Here is a 17253-nt window from a genome sequence, read left to right on the forward strand (position 1 = left end):
TTTCAACGAATGGTTTTGAAACACCTGTATAGCAGAGACTGCATGCACTTTTTAGCACTCCATCTGCATTAACTACTTTAATAGAGCTCTGCAAAGCATCAGCCTGAGAATATGCAAATGTTTTATCCACTTTGCTGAATAAATCCATGATTTGAAACGATGGAGGAAACGGTATGTTTTTAGGCCAAGAAAGTGTAGGTTGCACATGGAACTGAATGGTCACAACCTAGATGCTTGTGTATCAGAGAAATAACAGAGTATTTGGAGCACTTAGTTAAGCATAGCAAGTGTTGCTGGTGTGATGGTGCATTGATACTGGTAGAACTAATCGGAACTAGCAGTGGCCTGGGGAAGTCTCAAACATGTAGAGACACAACATGCTACCTGTTTGCTGGGTGCTGTATGTAGTGGAGAGAAGCTGAAGCCTGCCTGAAGCTCTGTCTAATGTGACAGCTGGCAGCTTGGGCAGCTTTTACCACCAGGTTCAGCTGTGCCAAGTAGAACCATTTGAGGAAATGCAGATTGTTGCCAGAAAAGGTTCTTGGGATAACGCACAAGGAAAGAACTGGAACTCTTTTGAGGAAAACTAGCAAAAAAAAGTTGTTTCACTCTGTTTGTTGATGGGGTGTATTGGGAATTACTGGATAGGTTGGGTATCTTCTGTTTCATAAGTAAAGGAGTTTCTTAATTCTGTCACTGTATCTAGAAATGTTCTGTATAAAATAATGTCATGGGTGCATCTGAAGTGCTTTTTAAGGAGGACACTTAAGCATAGATACAGTGCTTTGCAGTTAAAGTATAGTAAATCATGATTGCCTCCCAAGTAAACCACTGTCAGTAAAGCCAAGGGCTTGCCATTATACACATCTAGACTTGAGGCTATGGCTCGCAGGAGTGTGAGCTAAAATTGTGATTGATAGGGGAAAAGGACAGGTTGATCTGCTTCTTCTTCTTCTTCTTCTGCTTCTTCTTCTTCTGCTTCTTCTTCCCTGTCCTTTTGCATAATACGAAAGTTAGTGAGCTTTTGCTCACTTATGCAAAATGATTTAGCATGTGTGAAATATTTAATTTGGGCATGCTAAAGTCAACATTAAAAGTGCTTGTTTTCATTTATTGAATCTTAACTGCTAAATTAATGTCCTAATTGGACCAACCTAAAGTATTTTGACTAAAGGAGTTGCTTTTACGTCTCTTGTTGTGAGCTTAAACTATTCTCATACCAGTTTGGTACGGATCCATTCTGTACAGTATTGATTAGCAAGGGGGTAAATTGCTGAACCACTCTCTAGACTACATGGGCTGTTTGAAGACTTATTTATGGAATAGGTTCTTAAAAAGCTGAGATTTAGGCTGGCAAATTTTTAACCATGAGAACTATGTCTCTGTAACAGAGTTATCAAAATACTTCCTGTTTGTTAACACATTCTTTATATTCACAGAACTGATGATATACTATTCTGAAGTTATCTAAGCTCTCTGAACGATGGGATCTCGGAGCTCAAAGTTCTGTGAAACTTATTTTGCACTCTAGTAAGGTTTTGTCAGTGTTTGATCGAACCGCCAGTGTTTGAATCAAACTGCTATGCTACAATATAAAACTAACTCTTTTTTGAAGTACTTCATGGAGAGAAAATGGACTGGCCTAACCATATTGCATTTGTAATATCATGAGATGAGTCTTTTTTTAGAAGTATTGATGCTTTGTGATCCTAATGGATGTATGTGGAATTGCTGGAATGATTTTTCCCCCCCACCCCAAATTATTTTGACAAACACGTCAGCTCATGTAAATAATGTATATTGCTGGGAGTAGTATACAACACCGTGTTCAGACAGATCAATGTGGTATCTGCACCACTGGAATCTTGGCAGCCAGAGATTAATAGCGTTCATTAGTTTAAGAGGGTTTTTTTTTTTTTAGGTTTTCTATCTAAATATCTGATTGTGGAGTGCGTTTTTTTTTTCTAGTGTAGAATGAATTAGCTTTAACCTAACACTATGCTGATTGTAGAAAGGCCTAAATGTTCCTTAAAAGTTGAAGACTGCAGTGCACTGAGCGAGTAGAGATTTGCTGTCAAAATAAGAACTGCCTACCTACTACTCTTCTTTGGGCCAGTTTTAAAAGTTAGAATGGAAGTGCTGCTTTCTTACCTGCCTTTTGAAGTATAAGTTTGCTGTTTCCTTCAAAAGCAAGTCACAAGGGAGGGATTACTTATAGAAAAGTAGTCTAGAATAGAAATAGGCTTCCTAGCTATAAGATGTTGCTTCTGCTTTCTGAAGCAGTGGTGAGCAGTTCTCACTGGGTGGCTATTTAGGGCCATAAGTGAAAAAAGGAAAAGTTGGGGGAGAAGTGTTAATGAAATCCTGCTGAACTGTTCAACATCTCATCCTGCCTGAATCTATATATTGATTTCATTATTTCAATATTACTTTCTAATATTTATTTTAGGACAAGACCAGAGTTGTGTCTCCTATTATTGATGTAATTAATATGGACAACTTCCAGTACGTGGGGGCGTCAGCTGATTTAAAAGGCGGTATGTACCTGTACTGGAATACAAATAAAAAGAAAGCATCAAGAATCAAAGCTCATAATCACTGCAGTTGTGGAATGGGCAGTTAACACATTCTTCCCTTTCACGTATCTAGTTGATGTTCTAATGGCCAGTTCTTTCTAGGTTTGGATTTAAAATTGGCCTTATTGTCCTCTACTTAAAACAGTTTCTCTTTATTAGTCGAACTTGTAGAAGCTTATGCTGCCCTTTACCAATGTGCAAGACTCACACCAATATTTGTAGGATTGTTTATGTGTGTCAGAAGCAGCTTGTGGCTGAGCTTATCATTTGCTATTTAGATAAAACAGTCTTAATTACTTCTAGTTTAGAAGCCCATCAGCAATGCAGTGCCTATGAGGTTTTTTCAAGATGCTAGTTTGCCTCGAAAAAAAAATCAAACTCTTCTAAATAAGCAGAAAGCCTTGGAATGTGTTTAAAAATGTTTTTGTCAGTCATGATCTCTAATCATGGGTAGAGTAAAATGTGACCTTGAAAAGTCTGTAATGGTTAAATTATTACCATTACAAAATTTCTCTCAAATTCTGTTCGAAAGTGCTACAGTTTTACTGTGTCTAGTTAGTGTAAACTGTTGACAGCAAACAGTAAAAAGCTCCGTGCAAGCCCTGCACTGTGAGCAGGAATCTGGCATTTAAAACAGCTCTCTTCCCCCTCCCCCCCGCCCCCCAACCCTAAATATCTTTAAGTAATTGTTCCCATAACTCTGGAAACTGAACTGTCTGCCTAACAGATACAAGATAAGGTACAATATAGAAATTATTCAATACTGTTCCAGCAGTGTTTCAGCTTTCTGGATGGGCTCTCTTGAGTGAGGAATGAATTTCAAGCTGTTTAAGCCCATTCAGTCCTTGACATACCAGTCCTTAACTGACTACCAAATGTTCATCCCACTTTACTGGAATGAATGTATATTCACATAATGTTGCATGTGTTTCAAATTTCAGCCAGTGATCTGGAGGTGAGAGGTTCTCTAACCTTTAATTAATGCTCTGATATCAGTAATTACCTAAACTGAAATATTTCATTTGTTAATATAAATAACATCTACAGTGAAAGTATTTACAATATGCTAATACATAATTCCATGTTATTATCTGTGTGCCAGCTTTATTAAATCCTGAAGGTCTTCATCCAGTCTATTTGTTATACTGCAAGTCCAGGAAATCTCTGTAGCATTACGTGTCTCCTGCCATTGTCTGCAGTATGACGAGCAATTCTTTCACTGAAACCTTAGATTGGTTCTTGTGGGGTTCATGCTCTGTAATTCTTCCCAACCAGAGTGGGAGAAGATTGGGAGATTGTTTCACTTGTTACTGCTTTTTATGCTTCATCTACTGAGCTATGTTTCCCAAATTTCTTTACTTTTTAGTGCTCTTCCTCCCCACCCCCCCCCCCCCCATACATGATAGAAATAGATTCTTTAAAATCCATAGAGCCTTTGTACTTTTGAACTGAGGAGTGAGAAGCTGTCTCTTAATGTTAACGATAGAAATTTTGCACATACCAATGTTTAAAGCTATTTGAAGGTCTGCTGAAATGTGAATAATATATTCCCTTCCAGTTCCCAGAGGACAGATTACCACATTAGAAGCACTACTGCATTTGGCATCATGGAACATTTTTGCTGAGGCCAAATCTAAACATGGAAATCAAACTATGCTTTCAACCTCAGATCAGTATCTGTGTGGCTGAAGCACAGAGAGTTGAGACAGCTGGGACAGCATTTGTGCCTGGTCTGTTTTGAATGGACTTAATCACCCAAGACAAGCAGTCTAGCAAATTCGACAAACTTTTTAAGAGGACAGGGCTGAAAAAATTCCCAAGTCCAGTCACTACTGAATCTGTGCACTTGTGTTACAGAATTGTTGGGAGGGTTGCAAAAGTGTTTTTTTTCTCTGAGAAACACTTTACTGGAATAAACTGCAGTTAACTGAGATCTAATAATGTAGGACATACCATATCATGGAGCTTATGCTTAGTAGCATTTCATATTGGGTATGCACTTGTGTTTAAAAATACTCCTTTTGCAGAGTTACTGATACTATCTCACTGAGTGCAGATTTTTTTCCACAGAGTCAGTGAAAATGGAGAAGGAAAACAGTTTTTATGGATAGACAGTTTGTACACTTGTTCTGAGCTTTGCAATGTTATGCTGTGTTCCAAAAGAGACCCCTTGTGTTCACTAAAGTATATGTAATTTTGTCTCTCTACCACTTGTGCTCTAGAAGAGTGTGTTTCTACTAGTCTTCCCAGATGCAAGCAATTTTGCTGGGTATGTAGAATGAAATGAGGCTTTCTAATAGGATCGAAATATTGAAGTCCATTTTACTTTTCATCTTGGAGGTTTTATGCTACTATCAGTTGCAGCCATTTTATCATTTAGCTACCTGGAGTTTTTGAGTATTCCATGAAATGTTATGTTGTAGTAATGAAAGGCTGTTTAAATACTCAGATTTGTAGGAGAAAGAGTTGGCATGTATGTTGTAAGGACTGTTCAGGATAACTTCTCTCTTCTGTGATATAAATATCTTGTGAGTTAAAACGGAAATTGTGTCGTTTTTGACTATCCAAACCAGTTCCTACCATGCAGACAGGTATGCAGACAAGCTGTTCATAGGGCTGTAACTGTTTGGCTTATCTCTTTTCCATGTCCCCAGAAAGTAATTGCTTTACCTCTTTAATGCTGGAGAAAGGAAACTATTGACATCTGTGTAACAGAAATCTGGAAATCATTCATTACATGACTTCATAGGATCTAAATGCTTTTGGCAGCAGGCAACCTGTGTAAGGCAGATTTGCTAGCTATACCTCTTTTTAAAGATGCCCATACTTAAGGGTGTAAGCCAGGTTAAAAACTGTTTAAAAAAAAAAAAAAAGTGCTTCCTTTCTATGAAGTCCACCTTTTTACCTGCTAGGTTTCTTGTGTTGTTGCTGAAGGGAACTAGTTCTAAGCATTGCTGGGCAGCATGCTGCTGTAGATGGCTTGCTGGTCTTGGCTATTCTGGCTATCCCTGTGTTCTTCTGTGCTTAACTCACAAAAGGACTAGACCACCCGTCTGTGTGCATGCACACATGTGTACATACATAAGGGGAGAAAGCTTTTTAACAGTAGGGAAGATGGATGAATTGAAATAAATTTTAATGCGACAAGTTGGGAGCAACATAACCTGTTGAGATCTTCATGATGGAGAGCTCCTGCTTATAGAGAGGAGTATGAAGAGTGCTGTAGAAAGTTTGTGCAAACAAAAATACATAAGCACTTGGCAAGATTTGAAGTGTAATTGTACAACAAGGGCTGTTGAGAATAATTGTAATGGGTGAAAGATCTTTGTAAGATGTTCTGTTTGACCTAAATATATAGGACACTGGATTCATATAAGACTTTTGTTCTCTCAACCATGTTGCTGACTGAGTTTCTTAAATTGTGTGATAGATGGCAACAATAGAAATCAAAGTTTTTTTACCACTTGAGATTACTTCTGTGTTGTCCTATCCAGCGGCTTTTCCCTTCATCTGGAATCTTACTCATTTGTTTTCTCCCCAGAAATTTGTATAAGTTTAAATATTTAGATTTATTTCTAGTTTAAATTGCAGTTCCCAGTGATTTCAGTCAATGTTACATTGTTACAAATTGTTCAATGACCTCATTTTTTAACATTTTACTTTCTCTGACATTTTCTTCTCGAAGGCTTCGATTGGAACCTGGTGTTCAAGTGGGATTACATGACTCCAGAGCAAAGAAGAGCGCGGCAGGGAAACCCAGTTGCTCCCATAAAGTATGTCTGTACCACCACTTCTTCCCTTGAAAGATAATGCTCTAACTTTTTGAATAAAAAACTTATTGGTTCATCTTCTTAGGACTCTGACTGTCAAACAGCATCACTGCAAATGGAAGTGTTGGTTAGTTTATTTTATGGAGACTTAAACATATGATGAACAGTTGGAGTGCAACATTGCTCCAGGACTTTATAAGAAGATAGCCTGCAGCACAGTTTACCACTAATTCTGTTCTGTTCTTCTGCTTGGCCATTTGACTTCTGTTGCACGTGTTGCCATCTCACAAACAGACACACCTGATAGTACCGGTTTGAAAGGTCTGAATGGAAACAAAATCAGTACGGTCTCAGGGTCCATTTTCCAGTACTAGAGTTTATAATAAGTAAAGTATTATAAAACTCTGTCCTTCAGGGAAAAAAAAGTGATTTTTTTTCTTTAAATCACCTTCCCTATTTGATACACTTATATTTCATTATAAATGGTATGTGCATCAAAATAGAGCAACTGTGTATTTATTATTAAGCTTGACATAGACTTAGCAACAGATATGAATTCAGGACCAAATAATTTTTGACTAAATAAAGTAGAAATCTTTTTCCCCAGGTGTGAAATGGATCATTACTATAGCCTTCCAGAATATTGAGATGTCCCTCAGTCATTATTTGAATACCATTATGAGAAACAAATTGAGCATTAAGTAAATTGAGAAAAGTTGACTTCAAAGGACATTTGTCAAGAGTAAATAATCTACTTAGGTAAATGTTGTTTTGTGTTTGAAGTTGGTATGTTTTGAGGGCTAAAAATACAGCATCAGTTCTAATGTTGTGCTCTTGGTGCAAATTGCCACCTTTTATATAAGGAACTTGAGAGCCCAGTGCAGATTTGGAAGCTGCTTCAGAAGCTGATCAGTATCATAGTGCTATACATACCATAGAAAAATTGTATGATGGTGTGCAGAAAAAATCTGAGAAATAATAGATGCAAAATTAGCTGCCTGCAAAAGCATTACAAATGTTTCTAGGAGGTATTAACCTTGAGATGCAAGTAATCTGCCCATTCATGTTTCTTTAAATATTGAACTTAACTTTTCTTGTCTGTTTAGGACACCCATGATAGCTGGAGGGTTATTTGTGATGGACAGATCCTACTTTGAAGAACTAGGGAAGTATGACTTGATGATGGATGTTTGGGGTGGAGAAAACCTAGGTATGTATATCACTTACTTTTGGATCATTTTGGAAAGAAAGTTATGTCTTTGCCTTTACTGTTGTGGATTCATGGGCGTCATGGTTTTATGCAAAAAGTGTTTAAATAGGACTTAAAACTTAAGGTCAGTTATTGGCAAAACTCATAAGACTTGTTTCAAAGGGAGAATTAGAATAAGGTAGGACTTTATGTTAAATATGAGGAAATGGAAGTGTTTGTTCATTGGGCAGTTCCGTTTTTTCATGAAAGCTGACAAGTAAAATAGAAAAATTAGAGGATGTAGATAAGAAGTTATGTTCAAAAATGCAATCTCATTTGAAAGTTGCGTCCTTTTCTAATAATATTGATTTAAATGCAATAATGTTTAAATGCTGCCAGTTTTTAAGGGGTGTCTTAAGATGTTGCTGAGACTTAATCCTGTAAAGCAGAACACAAGAGTTCATGGGTTTAATCTTCTTACTCGCAATTTAAGAAATCAATTAATGTAGTTGACTGAAGAATTATGATTTTCTTTTTTTATCATTGATTCTACTATACTGTCTGGCATGTAAGCTTAATGTTTGTTTCTTATTTTGTACCCGTATTGTAGTCTCACAAGGTAATTATGGTTGAGAAGGCCTTTTTTGTTGTAATTCCTTATTTTCAGATGTTTGTGAGCAGGGATTGGGAGGGAGGGGAGGCTGAGAGAACTTGTGCTTTAACAGCGTTCTCCTTTGGTTTGGTGGTTAAATTTGGCTCTAGCAGAGCTTTTTGGTTCTTTGCGGTACAGTATTGCAAAAATTTTTCTTCAACTCAGGCTAGTGTACTTGTGTCAAAAGAAAGGTTTGGGATGGACAGAACTCTGTAACTTCTTCCAGCTTCCAGTCTGTCATTAATTTAGTTTTTCAAGGTATAGGTATGTCTCAGAAGGTTTTAAATAGTGTGTTTTAAAGCCAGTTATAAGGGTTTAAAACTTCCTTATTGCACACGCTAGCTGTAAAATCCTGGGATACCTTGAACTCCTACCAACCAGTGAGGTTTTTTTATGTACTGAAATAATGTGTGCGTTGAGCATATGCTTGGACTGCAGTAAAATGTCTGCTGTAAACAGCACATTTCTACATGTGGAGACACGGAAACTGAATGTTTAGTGCTCATGTAAGAAACTTAAAATGGTGGAAGAGACCTCCTTACAGTCAAGTTTCTGACCTTCCTATGCAGAAATCCCTTATGTATTCTGAACAAGCTATTTTCTGGCTTTCCGAATATCTTACTATTTTGACTGTACATTGTTAAATTATATTTCTATGAATATCACAATTATTTTCACTTTTTAGAAATCCTGCAAACTCTTTAGACAAACTATTATTGCAATATATTCAGTCTGAGAACCTCTTTTGCTACTAGAGCACTTAAATATTTGATTTGCTGTAAGCATGTGCTTGAGCAGACCCTCTGAATTCTCTTACTGAGAACTTTGCAGCTGCTTTCATGCTTTGATAATCAAGGCCTTGATAGGACAGGGCACAAGGTAACAGCTACTCACTCAAAGTGAGAAGTCTGCTTGCAGAAAGCTGTTTATGTTGCTCCTGCTGCATTCTGTCCTGCTGTCCCCCAACCAGGAGAAGGAGATGAAACTTTGGGGTGCCTTTTCTCTACTCATTCCTGAAAATGCAAAAGCAGTCAGTATAGCAGACAGCTAATGACTTGTTCAATTATTCTGGAGCAGCTGTGAAAATGAAGAAGAAAAATCAAATAACCTATGATTTAATTGGCAATAAATGAGATATGCATGTGCTATGCACACTTGCATGACCTGTTTATTCTCAAGCATATCTTGGACAGGAGGCTTGGTGCTATATACAAATAATCTGCCAGATGGACTTGGAAAATAATTCTAAGCATTTTGCTTATACTTTATAAAACTTAACATTTTTCCTTGAAGCATGTGCAGAACTATGATTAAAATATAATTTAGTTCACATGTGAACATAGAATTAACTTTAGCAATTCCAAGATGAGCCTGCAATATTTTGCCTACTGTTTAAATTCTAGATTAGTGAAGGGACAGCTCTTACCATGATGCTGCATGGTACCAAGGTGGTGCATTTTCTCGTTGTTGTGAAATGTGACTGATCTGTGTTTTGTGCATCATGCATGTGTTAAGGTGTGTTCAGTCTTTTCTTGAATTAAGAAACTCCAATTCTGAGAATCTTTACAAATGCTTTTTTGATAAGCCTAGGAAGATCAGAGTTCACTGGAAAACTGGATGAATTCTTAAAAGGTTTGAATCTAATTTGAAAATCTGGAGTTTTCTTACAAATTTTGCTAAAGCTAATGAGTTCTCCTTACCTTCTATATCAATGAAATACTACAACAGGAGCAAATCTCTTACTGAGAGGTATATGTGCTCTCTTACTGAGAGGTATGTACTTAAAATAATGTGTGACTTGCTGCTTATGCCTTTTTGATGAAATCTGTATTCATTGAAATTTTCAGTATTAAAACTACTTTGACCACCGTTTGTCATGAGAATGGCAAAAAAAAGTGGTTTAAAAACAAACAAACCTTAAGTTTTAGTTTTTGTACATTACTTTTTCTTTAAAAATCTGTGCAGGCTTCAGAAGCCACATTGGTACCAAAAAGAATTAGCTTATCCTTCAGCTAAAACACATTAAAAGCGCATATAGACCTGACTTACTCTGCCAAATTACAGCATGGTTTATGAATTTGGAGGGTGCTGGTAACCTCAGATAAGAGAAGACAGACAGTTTTGCTTCTAAGTTAATACGGTTATTTCTTCCGAGTTTACAGAACAATAAAGTAGAATGCTCAGATATGCCCTTGTTTGTGCTAAACTTTTTCAGTAAGCCATCTTACTGATCTTCTCAGCAATAATCAATAACAGCCTTCTCTGTGAACAAAATGCTGTAATTTTGTAGTATGCTATTTGAGATGTTGGTCTTTCACTCATGTGTTCTTTGCAGAGATCTCATTCCGAGTTTGGCAGTGTGGTGGGAGCCTCGAAATCATCCCTTGCAGCAGAGTGGGTCATGTGTTCCGCAAACAGCATCCTTACACGTTTCCTGGTGGAAGTGGTACGGTGTTTGCAAGGTAACTATTATGCAACTCTTCAACTAATTAGTGGCTTTTGGATTTCTTCAAATGATCAGCAGGTGGCAGTGACTTCACTTTGAGGACCTTTCAGGAGAAATACTTGCAATATTATCTAACATGGAAAAATATTAATTAAAAGGAAAACTAATGACTGATGCAACTGTACAGGTTGAGAAAAGGACCTTAGAGGTGAAAAAGGGAAATTCCTTGTTGAGATGGACTGAGAATCTGCAAAAGAAGGAAGTGTTTGGCTAGACATCCTATCAGTTTTTAAAACTTTATCTGTTTTTTAAAGCTTTATTTTTGGAACCATTCCATAAATTTTCATCCTGTAGAAACAGGTTCATCATTCACTGAGATCCAGAATGCACTGTTATGTGTTTGTGTTTACTTTTTGCTTGTGTGTGATCGGTATATTAGTGATTAGACTGATTTCTGGCGCTAATGCCAGACTATTGAAAGCTTAATTCTATGTTATATTTTCTTGTGATAGGATTACAAATGCTTTTTCTACATACTTAAACTGCAGAGCAATGGGCTTAAATTAATATACACGTTAATTTTGCTGTTGATTGAAAATGTGGCCTTGGCTGAAATACTGAGCTCTTTCCTCAGTTTTTTGTCTGTAGCATGAGAATAGCCGTGCCTGTTTTGACCAAGACTCTTCTCAATCCTAGCTGAAGATCATTCTAGTTCTTGGTTTAGAAAATTAGTTGTTATGCTTAGGGAATTGAAGAAGTACCATAAGTCTCAGCTTAAGGATGTGAGTGTTACAGCTGCAGATCAAATCCTTCATTTATCCTTGAAGGAAACAAAGCCCAAACTCTGACACCAAGCAACACAGAGAGCCCAGGTGTAACTTAAATTCAGAAGAATGTTCCAAGCTGATACATTTGGAGTAGCGTTTCACATTAGATTAAAGAAATTATGGTACTAATGAATTGGATAATCTGCTTAAATAAGGTCACCATGTTGTTTCTTCCAGTAGTTATGTTAGAGAATTTTCCTTAATTATCTGGTCCTCCATCCTTTGAGTTTTGTATTTTATGCTGTAGTGAAAACGAATAATAATACGTGTGAGGAAGAAAAACATATTACAGCTCTATCCCAATATTTATAGTGTGTCAGGAGGGAAGAAAGATTTACCAATTAAGCTAGATTATGTAGGCTCATGAAACTGTTTTAGTTTCACAGTAGGTTTTAAAATGACAATGGCATAACAAGAATCATGTTAATGAAAAATGATGCAATTTTCCCATTGCTCTGCAGCTTTTCTGTTTTTTGGCTGTTGCTACGATGCTGCTCTTCCTGTGAAGTTAAATAGGTACCTAAATACAGCTTAGGACTGAAAACTAAGAAAAGGTGTGGCTGTGTGTGCAAGGATACAACATAGATCAGAAGTGCATCACACCTGCAGTGGTTGAAGATGCTGCATTCATTCATATTGGGGTTATACTTCAGATTTGGCTGCAGTGGGGTCAAATCACCATTGTCATTTGGTCCCTGAAACATCCTGACAGTTACTATGACAGCTTTTTTAAAGTTGCATTTGTGTTTTCCAGTCATTTGTGTTTAAAATGACTTTAAAAAGAGATCCCATATAGACTTGAATAAGGACAACTGAAGCCTGTTGTCTGCTGTCTTGGGTATTTGCACCCCTTTCCTGCTCTACATTTCTCTGCAAGTGGCTTATTGCCTCTGTCCTTGGCTGTCCAGCTGTCTCAAACACTGAAATGCTATTAAAACCTTTGTTTGGTTGGGATTAGTTTTGAATTGACCTAGAAAAGTAGCATATCACTTAAAAGCAGGGTTGACAAGTTGCTATATGCCTGAAGGTCATGTCATCAGTCAGCTGATTTGGGTGTCAAACCAATATAACAGTATGCCTGAACAACTGACTTTTTCAGTGAGAGAGGACGAGAGGCCTAATTTAATGCAATACCTTTGTAATACAGGTATTGCCCAATATGTGTGGGACTATGGTGCCAAGACACTAGGTGCATGACATCAGTGCTGGTCTTGCAATCAGGGCTTGTTGGCTTATCCTGTTGTTAGTCGCTTGACTATGATTTGTTCTTGCATGCTCTGGGTAAGTTTTCTATTTTTTAAGTGGACTAGTCAGTTAATGCTGCCTTTTGGCATCTGGAACAAATTGGTGGTTCAGGATGAGGGACTGGGAGTCCTGTATCACAAGAGGAGAGTGGGGAAGACATCCTGGCTGTGTGGTGTGGACAGATGTAGCTTGTGTCTGGTAGGGTTTATTAGGTCATGTTAGTTTTGCACTTGCATGCTCTATTGCTTGAGGACCAGCTTTAATACACCACTTCACTTCACCTGAGCTAATAAACCTTGCTGACCCCAGCCTGCTCCATGCGAAGTGCTCTCCGACACCGTGGCATCAGGTTTCATTAACTGCGGCTCGGCACAAGCGCTTGGTGCGTCCTACGCAGTGTTCCTCAGTACCCTGGCTGCTTTGGGGTCTTACTAGTTCGGGCAGCTCTTAGTATCTAGACTTTTTCCATATTAATGCTGCCCTGTGCCTGAACTGTTAGCCCTTGAGTATGGGGAAGTGTGGTGCAGAGATGTGCCTTGCAAGTGCCTTTTGAATTGATAACCCCTGGCAAACTGTAGCTGCGCTAGTCTCTCTCCTGCTACCAAATCATTTGGTCTGCAGGCAGCCAGGCTGATGGCTGAGCAAGCAGCAGAGACACATGCTGAGCGGCTGGCTGATGTTCCCAAAGGCCTGATAGACTGCAAGTGAAGGTGGGCTGAAACAGCTCTCTAGTCTGGATTGAACAGGATTTTACTTGCAAAAAATGTGAAGGATTTCAGACAAAAAAATGATTGAGGTCTCTTGTAGATTTTTTTTCTCTCTCCTCCCCACCTTTTTCTCTCTGAGAAGCCTGTAAGAAGCACTTACTTAATTCTATTTCTGTCTTCTGAATTAGAAAGGATCATATTAAAGAAGTTATTGACTGACTGAGTTTACTGAAGTTGCTTTAGACTAACTTATTGCCAAATGTAGAATAAGCTTCAGAGCGCAGCAGCTTTAAATGAAGTAAGTCTTATTTTTCTAAGCATAAAATTGCAAGCAATCAAAGTAAATATGAGTTTTCCATAGAAGCCACAGCATGGAAAAAGGCATTATCCTCTTGCAGTCCAAGAAGAGATTTAAAGGCAGTGATTTACAAATATAGTAATTTTAGTTAGAGATCCTTTTCATCAGCAGTAAGGAATTGGGTTTTTGTTTTTTTAACCTTTACTGAAGTAATTAAATCTGCCTGTATCTTACAGCATTTAAAACATTTTCTAATATACTGTCTTCCTCTGTTAGTTACAGAGGAAGCTACAGCATACTTGCTTGATTCATACACTTAAATGTCATGGCAACTTATGTCTATTTGGAATGTTGAGGACTGTGATGGTAGAAATAGACACAGATTGAAAATGCCTAGGTTAGCCTGGCTGTTTTCAGGAAGGTAAGACATTAATAAATATTGCCAACTATTGAGATTTTAGAGGTTTCCAACTAGCGTACTTATCCAGATGAACATTCAGTGAATTTGGTTTCTTTCAAGTTACTCTTAGAAGAAAGAAAAGAATTTTTTTTCAGAAAGAGCTCTGTGAGACAACGTGTATTAAATGCTGAATATAAACCTGAAGAAGTTATGAGTGTGGAGAGGGCATAACGTTGATTCTAAATATATTGATTTCAGTCATGTATTTTTCTAATTCTTTTGTTACCCGTGTCATTAATAGGGAGTATTCTGCCTGGTTTGAGGCAGCTGACTATGTAGTACTAGGAAGGATTAAAATCAAATCAAGAATGAATGACATGGCTTGATTGCAGCTAGCAAAAATATAACCTATGTGTTTCATGTGATTGTTCCTAGAAATACACGCAGAGCAGCAGAAGTCTGGATGGATGAGTATAAAAACTTCTATTATGCAGCAGTGCCTTCAGCCAGAAATGTACCTTACGGCAAGTAAGTCGCAACTGCTTCTTTCTGCTGTTCATTTATTCTTCACAAGACAGCACCTTCTGAGGTGATGGCAGTGCTAGCCCTCATGTATTATCTCATGTATTATCTCAAAGATACAGTTCTACCAAGAAACTTAATTTTGTGTGTCCATTAAGATATATGAAGCACAGTAGCCTCACTTTGAAAACTGCTTTATTTTTTTGTCCTCTAGCATTCAAAGCCGAATGGAACTCAGAAAGAGACTTAGCTGCAAACCCTTCAAGTGGTACCTTGAAAATGTTTATCCTGAGTTACGGTGAGTTGCAGCTGCATCTGGGGTAGTGTGGAGTTGTCTTTAAGTTTTCCCTCTCCAGAAAGCATCAGTTTCTCTTTCCCTTTCCTTAGACTTAAAGCCTGTGTATACATCTATATTTTAATTGATTTGCAAAAACAATGCCTTATGGGCTTGCTTGCTTTTTGTTTTGTTAGTTCCATTCCAAAAATGCCATTTATCTCCCAGTAATCCATTTTCTTTTCCACCTACTCCAACTGCATGCTGCAGTTGCATCCTCTGTTTTAGAGAGCAGTGTCCATATGTCTATATTTCACCTTTGAGCCTCATGTTAGTCTCCTACGTAAGCTGCTTGCCTGAAGGTGCGTGGTTCTGCATCCTGTATTCTTCCCTTTAAAGCTCTTGCCTTCACCTGGGCGCATGCTCAGTTCAGTGAGCAGACTGAATCCCAGTGCAGTGCAAGTAACTGAAGTCAGCAGATAAGAAAGCTGTGTATGTTTTGCAGGCATTGATAAATGCATAGCTAAAGTTGGATCTTCTGCTTTTTTCTGTGTTACTGCATCATAGGGCGGTCATTAACCTTTGTGCATGTGAAAAAACAGGGAAATAAGAGGTAACCTTTCTAACAACAGCTTCTGTGAAATAAACCAGTATTTACAGAATTTAACCTAATACATAGTGAAAATTCATATTTATTGCTTTAGAATGTGTCCTGGTGAATGAAAAAATCTCATAAGATAAATATTTTTGTAGCACTTCTTAAATGAATAAACTTCTGTTCCATAACCTCTTGATAAGTACGGTTACCAAATCTGAGCCTATAAACTAGTTTGTCTGCTGTCCCTCTGGTTGTGGCTCATAAGAATATTCTCCCCACCCCCCCTTGGTGCACTTCATGTCAGTTATTCCCTTAGTTACTCAGATAACTGCTAGTGGCACACAGGCTTTGAATGCAGAAGCATCAGCTGTTACAGCCTTAGTAAAGCTTGTACAGAACCACAGATACTAAACAGTCCCATGGACTATGACAGTGATGCAAAAGAAACATTACTCTTTATTTTCTAAAAGTGCCAGAGGATATTTATTTCTTTTCAATTTAACAGAAGAACTGTGGCTTGCAAGCTGTCCTGGAAAATGTACCAAAACAAGCATTGCTCAAGTGTAATGTCTTGTCTTATTCTGTGTCAGTTCTCATGTTCTCAGTTCTGCTGGATTGAACTTACTCTTATGGAACTCTGAAGTTTTAAAAGGAGCTAATACGCCATTACTTTACTGTCTGCTCTGAACCAACAGTCTTTACCTCACAGCTGTACTCTGTTGAATGGACTTGGTTAAGTGTTTCCAAACTGCATGAATTTCAGTTTCTGTGCAACTGTCTGAAAATAGATAACAGCAAAAAACTAATTTTTCTTTGACACCATTTCTAACACTTCAGTAGAAAGAGTCTGGAACAAATGTGAAATGTCAGATTTCTGCCACAAGCTAACTTGGCTGAAAAAAACCAAGAAAAGTGCTAGATGACTATAACAGATAACTTTAAGCCTTGAATGACCTTAAATGATAATATTATCATCTTTAATTTGTATGTTGTGATGAGTTCATTTGTTCCTCCTCGTTCTCTGCTACGAGTCTTTTCATACTCTGTTCAAGCTTGCAAGTCTGCTCATGTTTGATCAGTTAATGTCAAATAACTGCCTTCCCTCCTCAACAGACGATTAAGTTTTCCAAATAGCAGTCATCACTTACTTCTCATCTTAAAAATATTTCAGGTAAAGAGAGAGGAAGTTAAAAACAAAAGAGAAACTACATTAAACAGATACTTCCTGTTTTATTTTTAGGGTACCTGATCATCAAGATATAGCTTTTGGGGCTTTGCAGCAGGGTACCAATTGCCTTGACACTTTGGGCCATTTTGCAGATGGTGTTGTTGGAGTTTATGAATGCCATAATGCCGGGGGAAACCAGGTCTGTATGCCATTCACTTTTTTTCCCCCCCCAAAGCATGTGATTAAAAAAAAAAAAAAAAAAAAAAAAAAAAAAAAAAAATTGAAACTTTAACTCAAACAGGTACTATGTACTGGCAACAGGAAGATGAATCCAAATCAATAGACCAGTTACAGACTGGCTAAATAACTTTTCCCTCAAATATAACTTTGCATTTTCAGGGTTAGAATCTCAGAGCCCAGAGATTCATTCAGTATACATCAGATTATTCCCTTCCTCTGTCTCTCTTAGTATTTGGGTTTACCCTAGAGGCCAGTAATGTCCTTCCCCAAAGTTTTATACTTCTGTAGAGAGCTTTTATCCATGAACCGGTGGGGTTTTTTCCCCTCCCCCTGAAAAAAAT

At 37.7% G+C, this 17253-nt stretch overlaps 1 protein-coding gene across 1 annotated transcript in view; it reads left to right on the forward strand.

The window, feature by feature from the left end:
• GALNT2 (polypeptide N-acetylgalactosaminyltransferase 2) overlaps positions 1-17253 on the forward strand; it is a 99708-nt gene that overhangs the window by 73679 nt on the left and 8776 nt on the right. Inside the window, exons 8-14 of the mRNA XM_026117264.2 lie at positions 2450-2537; positions 6262-6349; positions 7453-7556; positions 10523-10649; positions 14546-14638; positions 14847-14930; positions 16745-16871. Coding sequence (XP_025973049.1) covers positions 2450-2537; positions 6262-6349; positions 7453-7556; positions 10523-10649; positions 14546-14638; positions 14847-14930; positions 16745-16871 — 711 coding nt within the window. The remainder of the gene's footprint in view (positions 1-2449; positions 2538-6261; positions 6350-7452; positions 7557-10522; positions 10650-14545; positions 14639-14846; positions 14931-16744; positions 16872-17253) is intronic.

Source organism: Dromaius novaehollandiae, chromosome 3, assembly GCF_036370855.1.
Source record: "Dromaius novaehollandiae isolate bDroNov1 chromosome 3, bDroNov1.hap1, whole genome shotgun sequence".
NCBI classification, from domain to species: domain Eukaryota; kingdom Metazoa; phylum Chordata; class Aves; order Casuariiformes; family Dromaiidae; genus Dromaius; species Dromaius novaehollandiae.